The sequence below is a fragment of the Salvia hispanica genome, chromosome 1, assembly GCF_023119035.1.
Source record: "Salvia hispanica cultivar TCC Black 2014 chromosome 1, UniMelb_Shisp_WGS_1.0, whole genome shotgun sequence".
Lineage (NCBI taxonomy): Eukaryota > Viridiplantae > Streptophyta > Magnoliopsida > Lamiales > Lamiaceae > Salvia > Salvia hispanica.
In genome coordinates this window covers 4777425-4788266 of record NC_062965.1, presented here as the reverse complement: position 1 = coordinate 4788266, position 10842 = coordinate 4777425, and the positions used below count along the sequence as shown (strand labels likewise).

Genomic DNA, 10842 nt, shown 5'->3' with positions numbered 1-10842 from the left:
CCTTTTCACTCACACCAAGCAGACCCTCTCCTCTAAACTGCAGCACCAACAACACCACAATCTGGTACACAGCCTGAGCCATCAGATTCCGCCACATCACATTACTGATCAGCGCCTCGTCCCGCCCAACTGGCTTCCTCTCCATCAGCTCCCTCGCCGGCCTATCTGTGGCCAGCGCTAGTGCCGCGAGCGTGTCCATGATCAGATTCACCCACAGGAGCTGCACTGCCGTCAGAGGCACCTCCCCGGCTGATACGGCCGCCACAAAGTTGACCGTCAACGCCACGACGTTGACAGTCAACTGGAACTGAATGAACTTCTGTATGTTGTTGTAAACACACCTCCCCCATTTTAGCACTGTCACCACTGATGCAAAGTTATCATCCATGATCACTATATCAGAGCTCTCCTTCGCCACCTCTGTGCCTTGGATCCCCATCGACAGGCCTATGTCCGCCTCTTTTAAGGCCAGTGCATCATTCGTCCCGTCTCCCGTGACTGCCACCACATGGCCGAGCCTCTTCAAGCACTGCACCATGAGGAGCTTGTCCAATGGGGAAGATCTTGCCATCACGTGGATGGCCTCGACCCTCTCCATCCGCTCCTCATCCGTGTACGAACGAAACTCAGCTCCTTCAACTACACATTCGTCAAAATCTTGGCCTAGACGGAGTATCCCACACTCCACGGCTATGGCCTTGGCCGTGAACACGTTGTCACCGGTGATCATCTTCACATCAACACCGGCATACTGGCAATCTTCAACAGCCTTCCTCACACCGGGCCGGCATGGATCTTTTATCCCTACTAAACCTAGTAGAATCATACCATATTCTTCGATTTTCTTCTCTGTTTCAAGGTTCACCTCATCACTCTGTTTATGTGCAAATGCAATGCATCTAAGGCTAGAAGCAGCCATTCCTTGAATTATAAGATTGAATTGCAATCTCTCTTCATCATTCAAATCTTTTATGTTACCATCCAAATCATAGTAATGTGAGCACATTGCAAGAATCATCTCAGCAGCTCCTTTCCAATGCACATGAAATTCATGATCTCTCTTCACCAAAACACCACTCCTCTTCTTCTCTGAATTGAATGCCTCCACATGAATAATCTCACATCCCCTCCTCACCTCCTCCATATCCATCCCCATCCACGCCACAGCCCACGACAGGATTGCCCTTTCAGTCGGGTTACCAGAGTAGTCTTGCCTTTGCCCTGAATCATACACACCACCCGTTGTGTTGAGGCCGACACCCTCACGGAGCAGCTCCATAACACACTTCGCTATGTTATGACCACCTTCAAAGGACTCCTTCCCTATCCAAAACTTTGACACATTCAAATAATTCATAGTTAGAATACCTGTCTTACCGGTGCAGATGGTGGTAGCAGAACCAATGGTCTCGCAAGCAGAGAGCTTCCTCACCATGGATTGATCAGCCATCATTCTCTTCACAGAATACGCAAGAATCAGAGTCAAAGCCAGAGGCGAACGCTCCGGTGTAGCAACCACAGCAATGATCACAGCTGCAATAATCCCAATGGCAGAGTTGATCACATCAACTGCTTTAGTCCTGCTCCAGTTAAACTCTCTCCCCCCATTGTCATCTTGTTTATTCCCTGTGAAGTATCGAATCACCCACACAGCAAGAACCAGAAAATCCGCAGCCAAACCGAGCTTTAACATGGAGGAAGTGAGCTTGTTTAGGCGGCTCTGCAGCGGGGTCGCCTCGTCTGTAACGTTGGTGCTTAGTTTGGGGAGGCGTCTGCTCTGGGTGAAGTTGATAGCGGCGGAGATGGAGATGATGAGGAAGGCGAGGAAGAATATGGTAGCGCCGTCGTACAAGCCTTGCTTGCAGCGGCGCATTTTGACGCCGATGGCTAGAGAGATAGCGGCGCAGGCTAGCAGGAGGAGGTTGGTTGGATCCTTACAAGGTGTGAGTGTGAAATGGAGGAAGGTTTTTGTGGGAGGAGGAGATGGGTAGGTGTTTGACATAGTATATGTTTTTAGTTTTTTCTTTTTGATTTATAAACAGTGTGTATATAATGTGGCCGATATTCCACTTTATATAGGAGTATATTATTGATGTGGTAGCGTATGACTTAGAGAAGCTTCCTTCGAAATAGTGCTCACAAAACTTAGGAGGTCAATGCGCTGACTCTCAGGTGGTCGTTGCAAATTCTAGGAATATTGTTTAACTTTGTCAACGCTGAGTCACGCGACTTGACGTTTGGATTGGAAAATTGAATTAGTACTATGTTTTTAGTTTTTGACTTTTTTCGGTATTGAATGCCCTAGTACTATTGGTTAAGGAACATATAAACGATTAGCTGCTCTAATAAAATGATAAAAAAAAAAAAAATAGTAGAATTAAAACGTGAGATAAAAAAAGAAATGCTTTTTGGGCTACATTGTAGATTGGCTTGTATGCACGGGTGAGCAAAATATCCGAAAATTGAATATCCGATCCGAATTAAACAGAAATTTAAATTTCTATTTGATTTTTTTTTTTCAGTTTTTCGGTTTGGTTTTAAACTTTTGGCTAATTTCATTTTCTGATTCGATTTGGTCCGAATTTAAAAAAAAAAACAAAATACTCTATTTGTGTTGATTTATATTAATAAGTGTAATAATATTTGGATTTTAAAAAGATTTTAATTCTTTAGATATGTTATTGGTTGATACCATATATTTTTCATGTTGATTAGAAAATTAATCTTAAAATTTTCAATTTTTTGGATATATTTATGAAATTTTAGTATTTTTTTTGTTGTTCGGTTCGATTTATAATTCGAAATTCTGTTTTTCGAGTTCAAAATTTTAAATAATTTGGTTCGGTGCGATTTTCATTTTTTGAAAAAATTGATTTTTCAATTTGAATAAACCAAAAAACCCAAACCGAAAACCAATACTTGTATGTAGTGTGATTTTTTCTTGATTGGCTTTATAAGCTTCAATTTCAACTATATGCATGAATAATTTATTTATTAGTGCACAAAACATGATTTATTCCTTCTCTAGTTAAATTTCCTTTTGTATATATTTCTGTGTGAATTCGCTACTATTCTCCTTAGGGTTATGAAATAATTATAATTATTTCATAATTATAATTATACTACCTTCACTTTTTGCGTTAGACCACAACTCTCGCAATGGACGTCATCTCCCCACGCCCCTTCCTACACCTATCATATTAATTTACACTATTCATTCAGTTATATAGCATGGTTATGAAATAATTATAATTATACTACCTTCACTCCTTTAAATTGTGAACTTTAAATTTTTAATACACAACTGGTAAAGTAAAAAAGTGATAGAAAGATAAAAAGTGAAGCATTGTTAGTAGAAAATGAGTCGCTAATTAGAAAGAAAAAGTCATCCCAAGGAAGATGACCCCTTTCTTGGACGGCACGGGATTTTATGTAAATTTATTTTGTGTGTTGAAAGGAGAGAGTAAAGTAAGAGAAGAGAATAAAGTAGAGATAAAGGTGTTTCCATTTTAGGTAATGGGTCATTTTAGTTGGGACAAACTAAAAAGGAAAGTGGGTCATCTTCAATGAGACGTAGAGACTAAAATATATAATTTATAATTTTAAGTAACGGATTAAAGTGAAAATAGTTCATATTTCTAAGGCATCGGCAGCAGAGACCACGTCGGCCGCGATTTAGCGTTGGACAGTGAGATGCCGAGAGAAAATAGAGAAATGTTGAATATGTGTGTAAAAAGTGTGTACAATGTGTGTGCGAATTGGACTTTAGCAGAGACCACGTCGGCAGTGAACAGAAACTTGACTGCGGACTATAGGAAAATTATAATACTAGATGCCCAAATAAATAAATTGTATTCCAAACTAACATATATTGAATCAAGAAATCAGTGTACGTATATTCCAAACTATACTACATGAAAAAATAAAAAGAAGGGAATCCAATCATAGTATTAAAAAACAAACAAATAAATTGTACTCATGCCCAAATTTCCCTTTGTCTTCATGCACCTCTCCACCTCTTGATACTAACATAACTGAAAAATGGCCTTTCTGGAACTGGTATAAGCTTCACAAGCCAAGCAAGAGGCCATGAAAGTGCCCCAATCCCAACACAAATCCCCCATTCTCCCAAATTCAGCCTCTCTGTATCAGCAAACTTATTCAACAACTCCACCATCACCACTTGAAGAACCACTGTCACTCCCACAATCCCCACAAACAACTTGTTCTTATGCAACCCTTCAAACACATTCCTCTTCTCAAGCTTCCTTGCATTGAACTCATTAAACACCTGGCACATCACAAACGCATTAAATATCAAAGTATTCTTCACCTTTTCGCTCAACCCAAACAGACCCTCCCCTCCAAACTGCAGCACCAACAACACCACAATCTGGTACACAGCCTGAGCCATCAGGTTCCTCCACATCACATTACTGATCAGCGCCTCGTGCCTCCCCACGGGCCATTTCTCCATCAGCTCCCTCGCGGGCCTCTCCGTGGCCAAGGCCAGCGCACCGAGCGTGTCCATGATCAGGTTCACCCACAGCAGCTGCACCGCCGTCAGAGGAACCTCCCCGGCCGAGACGGCCGCCACAAAGTTGACCGTCAACGCTGCGACGTTGACTGTCAGCTGGAACTGAATGAACTTCTGTATGTTGTTGTACACACACCTCCCCCATTTTAGCACTGTCACCACTGATGCGAAGTTGTCATCCATGATCACTATATCGGAGCTCTCCTTCGCCACCTCGGTGCCTTGGATCCCCATCGACAGCCCTATGTCAGCCTCTTTTAAGGCCGGTGCATCGTTCGTCCCGTCTCCCGTGACTGCCACCACATGGCCGAGCCTCTTCAAGCACTGCACCATGAGGAGCTTGTCCAATGGGGAGGATCTTGCCATCACGCGGATGCCCTCGACCCTCTGCATCCGCTCCTCATCCGTGTACGAACGAAACTCAGCTCCTTCAACTACACATCCGTCTTGGTCTTGACCCGGGAGGAGTATCCCACACTCTGTAGCTATGGCCTTGGCTGTGAACACGTTGTCACCGGTGATCATCTTCACATCCACACCTGCATACTGGCAATCTTCAACAGCCTTCTTCACCCCCGGCCGACATGGATCTTTAATCCCTACTAAACCAAGTAGAATCATACCATCTTCTTGAATATTCTTCTCTGTTTCAAGATTCACCTCATCACTCTGTTTATGTGCAAATGCAATGCATCTAAGGCTAGAAGCAGCCATTCCTTGAATAATATGATTGAATTGCAATCTCTCCTCATCATTCAAATCTTTTTTCTCACCTTCCAAATCATAGTAATGTGAGCACATTGCAAGAATCATCTCAGCTGCTCCTTTCCAATGCACATGAAATTCATGATCTCTCTTCACCAAAACACCACTCCTTTTCTTCTCAGAATTAAATGCCTCCACATGAAGAATCTCACAACCCCTCTTCACCTCCTCCATATCCATCCCCATCTCCGCCACAGCCCACGACAGAATCGCCTTCTCAGTAGGGCTACCAGAGAATTCCACCCCTTCCTCAGACGCATACACACCACCCGTCGTGTTAAGCCCCACGCCCTCACGAAGCAGCTCAACAACACTCCTCCCAACATTCATTCCCTCTTCCAAACACTCCTTCCCTAACCAAAACTTCGTCACCACCATCTTATTCATAGTCAGCGTACCCGTCTTATCCGTGCAGATAGTAGTAGCAGAGCCCATGGTCTCGCAAGCCGAGAGCTTCCTCACCATGGATTGATCAGCCATCATCCTCTTCATCGAATAAGCAAGAGTCAGAGTGACAGCAAGAGGCAAACCTTCCGGTATAGCCACCACCACAATCGTCACCGCAGCAGCAACAATCCCAACAACAGAATTAATCACATCATCCGCTTTAGTCCTCCTCCCATTAAACTCCCTCACCCCATTCTCATCCTCTGTGTTCCCCGTAAAATAACGAATCATCAAAACAACAAGAACAAGAAACGCTACAGCCAACCCGAGCTTCCCAATCGATGAAGTCAGCTTGTTGAGCCTGCTCTGCAGCGGCGTCTCCTCATCCGTATCATCCTTGCTTATCCTGCTCATCATCTCCCCCCACAGAGTGTCCATCCCGACACTCGTCACCACCATTTTCCCGTACCCATCCGCCACCTTCGTACCGGAAAATAGAAAAGGATTGGCACGAATATCGACATCCACGATGTCACTCTCACCGGTCATACTAGACTCATCCACCTGCAGAGAGTGGCCTTCGATGAAAAGGCCGTCTGCAGGGACTTGATCCCCGATGTTTAAGCACACGACGTCGCCCACAACGACGTCGTATATCGACACCTCTTGCCTCCTTCCGCTTCTAACGACTTCTACTAAAACATTACTGCTTATTTTGGAAAGTTTATCAAACTGTCTGCTCTGTCTGAAGTTGCTGATGGCGGAGACGGAGATGACGAGGAAGACGGCCACGAAGATGCTGCCGCCGTCGTACCAGCCTTCTTTAATTCCGTGCTCTTTGATGCCGAAGCCGAGGGAGAGAGCGGCGCAGGCGAGTAAAATGAGGATGGTGGGATCTTTGAAGGCTTCTATTACAAAGTGGAGGAAGGATTTTGATGGGGGGAAAGGGTAGGTGTTGGTGCCGAAGGCTGTTTTTCGGGCGGCGAGGTCTTGGGCGTCGCCGGTGATGCCGTGGAGGGGGTTTGTTTTGAGGGCGGCGGCGACGCCGTGGGGGCCCTTGAGGAGGGAGAGTTGGCGGTGGTTTTTGTTCTTGACGAGGTGGGGGAGGTTGTGGTCGACGACGATGGCGACGGCGGTGGTGGAGAGGAAGGCTCTGGAGCAGTAGATTTTGGCGAAGGCTTTGTGCCATTTTTTTTTGTTTGGGTTTATTGAGGCATGAAAATGCATGGGTTCATGGTGATGAAGCAGGAGCTCTGTGATGATTGCTGACATATTAGTATTTTGTTTTTTTCGAAATGGGAATTGGAATTTGTTTAAGGTTTGTGAATGAGTTGGGAGGTGTAGAAATGTTATTTTATAGAGGTTATGTAGAATAAGATGCTGATAGCGACCGCGTAATTGCGTCAACGCGCTGTTTTATTAATTTGGTCAATGACTCCAAATATTTATATGTAATTGTAGGATATTGTTACTTGGTTAATAAGTTTATTTGGTATTTCACACGGTCTATTACGATTATAATTTTTGATATCATAATTTTAATGAGTTTATAAATGTTGTAAATTTAATCTTTACCATCATGTTTATCATATTACATCATTATATATTTATTTAAATATTTTTGAATCAAGTTGTCTTATTTTATAAATATCATTGTTATTAGTGAATTCAAATTAATTTTGCACTAAATTTCTAAAATAAGTTACTCTTTTTAAAATTCAATACCTTTAAGAATTTTTTGTATTCTTTATTAATTGACTGAATGACTTTTGAAATTCAATAATAAATGAGCTATAATATTTTTGACATTTCAAACCATAACCTAGTAATAAATTAATGATATCTTTTGAACTAAGAAATTAAGCATAGGCTCTCTTATTTTTTAGATGAGCTGTATGAGAACAAGTGGGGATGATTTATCAATTCAATTGTAAATGTGAATCAATTAAGTACTGTAAAAGGTTGTTTGATTTATTTGACAGCAAATTGTTCTTACTTTGCCGACGCTATTGATCGCGAGTCTTATGATCGACATGAGAATTTCATTTTCAAATTATTTGTTTGATAAAAGTCTACGAGTATTAAATACAAAACTTAACTTAAATTGGATATGAATATACTTTAACTTATTTATTTATACTATGGGTAAGTGTATGCGTGAGTGTTGCGTTTGTATCGGTGTGTCACAACTTTTGTGCGTGTATATGTTCAGTGGATTAGTTGGTGTTGCATTGTGTGCGAGCGATTGTATCTATTACATTTATGTATGTTTTCCTTTGATATATCTATGTTGATTATACGATGCAATTTTATGTATTTCCGATTGGAACACACTACCTACATCTATTTCACTCAATTGTCAAGAAATGGTGCATCTATTTCGTGGAACCCTTGCAAACTAAAAGTGGAAGTAGAGAATAAATTGGGGGGAAATACTAAATGAAAAAAGGATATTAAAAGAAAATACAACCAGAATATATGAAAAATATGTGTAAATTTCAAATTTGAATTTGGAAACTTCAATTGAAGTGAGGTCTTAACAACTTGCACTTTTGATTTATTCCTTTCTTGTGATTATGGAATCTGCTTTGATATGTGTTGATATTTTCCATATACTACCCTACAATAAATTAGAAATAAATAAGAAGACAAGGCAGAAAAAGGAGAAAAGAGAAGAAAATGGGGAAAAGGGAATTGAATGAGTATTAAATATATAATGGATGTAATTTAAAAGCTATTAACGGATAATTATTTATTATAATCAAGATGCCTCTTTTGAAAAATTGCATAGAGATTCTGATTTCTGCCGTGTTATTGCATTCATTTCTTCAATTGTTGATAACTTGATACCTTCTCATCCACTCCATATTGAATTTCTCATCCACTCCATATTGAATTTTGTACTTTTTTTGTTGTGTATTTGTATATGTTGTTAAAACTAATTAATTATATATATCTCTTGATTTTTTTTTTATGTTTTGTTTTTTAGTACATATAATAGTATATATTTTTTTATTAACTCGTAGTCGTTATTTTCGGTGTGCACAGAGCTTGATTATGTTGCTGTTTGGATATCGGGAAAGAACTTGGCGCAGAAGCAAAGCTTCAATCATGCACACGCAAACTTGAGGGTTAAGTGAAGATCAACACAAATGGAAAATTTTATTAACTTAATTAAACATGAGAATCTGTCTATTACTTTTTCTATTGATATGGGATGTAAATTGTAATGTAGGGCAATGTTAGGGTGTCATCACCCCTTAAAATAACACCATACCACAATTTCTAGCCAATCATTTATACACGTGGACGAATAATAAGCTGCCATGTGGCAAAAAAAAATTCTGGAAAAAGACGGGCAGCAATCTGCTGTTCTTTAAACAACAATTTTTCTTGAACAGCAATATCCGACACACTATACAGCAATCTATAGATTGCTGTCTACCGTATTAAATATTGCTGTGTAGCGTTTATAATATTGTTGTATAAGCATTGTCACGTTGTCATTTTAAGAGGAATTGTCATTTTAACACAAAACCTTATGTACAAGTGATCGTGGGAATCACATCATCTATACAATAATTCATGGTTAAACTATAAGTGTAGCTTGCAATATTTTAATGACTTAGAATGTTTAATTAGTCTGTGATCGAAAGTAGCTTTGCAACGGCTTTAATAGTTCCAGGGAGTTTCTTAAATCTTGAAACTTGAAACAGAAATAGTTAAAGAATCAAGATGGAATTTTCAAAAATATTTTAATGACTAAGAATGTTTAAAATTTAGCCTACTATTCGTTGAACTAACATTAGACGCGCACTACATAACCTTTTTTTAGTAATAATCCTTATGAATGATAGATGAGTTGATCAAACTAATTTAGGTAAATTATAATTTATTTTGATAAATAATTCATTTATCACATAAGAAATTACTTGGAAATGAGGAAACAGTTGTCGGTACGAAGTTTTTCAAAAAGTATTCTGGTGTTGACTAGAACCCTCTAATCTATTGATTATTAGATTAAGAAAAATATCTTATCAACTAAGTTACGTTTTATTGTTGTTTCATATCTTTTTGATTCATAACTTAACATTTTGTATAAGGCAAATTTATTGATTTATTATTTTATCATTGCATAATTAATAGCTTATGCTTGACATGATTCACTATTTAAATAGTTACATATCTCAAAATTAATTGGTCGTTTCTTTGTCCGATAAAAATAATTATAACGGGCTCAATATTAATCCACTAAGCCCATTTACTAATTAAACTCCTAAAAAAAACTTCTATAGCCTTGTCCCATCATTTATACTATTATATGGTAGAGCAATTAAATCTAGTAAGTTATCATCTAACACGACATTTAAACATTATACTCACTGCATTCCACTTGACTCGACTCATTTCTTTCAAAGTGCAATTCTTTAGTTGAATAAGATTATTGTGTAAAGATGTGTGAACTATATATGTTTTTCACATAATATAAAGTGATTGAGTAAAAAAAGAAAAGAAAACAAATTATGTCAAGTGGATAACCTGAAATTAAATGGACCAAGTTAAGCAGGAAATAGGATGCAGTATGGTTGAAGTTGATGGTGTTGTGTGTGAGTTCTCAATTAAAGGATCACCTGAGATGCCAATCTCGGCCTTGCAGAGCAGCGAAATGAGTACAGAAGGTGATGTATGGTTGTCTCAAGATCCTAGTTTTCCATCCGAGGGCATTCTTCATCGCGGACATAGTATCTTAGCTCCAGCTCAATCTACTGTGATTGAATGAATCTCAACTGGAGAGGTGACGTGGAGCAGTTAGTCACGATTCATGGCCGTTATACCACTTACCCACTTCATGTATCAGATTGTTTACAGCATAGCTAGACGTGTTCTAGACTCTGTATATGTATATATCTCTGTTAATTCAATCAATTTATCTCTATCAAGCTTTCTTGTTATGCCTTATTCCCATCCTTTAATTTCTGCTCCTTTTCTCACATCTATGTATTCAATAAGCTGTCTTCTGTCTATAATCTATATTACTTGATCGGTTGATCCTGATTATAAATTTACAACTCTCCTTGTAAAATGCTCCCATAAATCTGCCATATGCAAAAAACAATTGAAGCTAAGACAAAATAAGTTTATTAAATTATACA

General features: G+C 39.3%; 1 protein-coding gene and 1 pseudogene across 1 annotated transcript in view; both read right to left on the bottom strand.

Annotated features, from left to right (window-relative positions):
- Positions 1-2002, bottom strand: part of LOC125185412 — a 5376-nt pseudogene extending 3374 nt beyond the window's left edge.
- A 1831-nt stretch (positions 2003-3833) lies between these two features.
- Positions 3834-10842, bottom strand: part of LOC125220763 (putative calcium-transporting ATPase 13, plasma membrane-type) — a 29666-nt gene continuing 22657 nt past the window's right edge. Inside the window, exon 2 of the mRNA XM_048122909.1 lies at positions 3834-6878. Within this exon, the coding sequence (XP_047978866.1) occupies positions 4001-6878 (2878 nt within the window). The 3' untranslated portion in view covers positions 3834-4000. The remainder of the gene's footprint in view (positions 6879-10842) is intronic.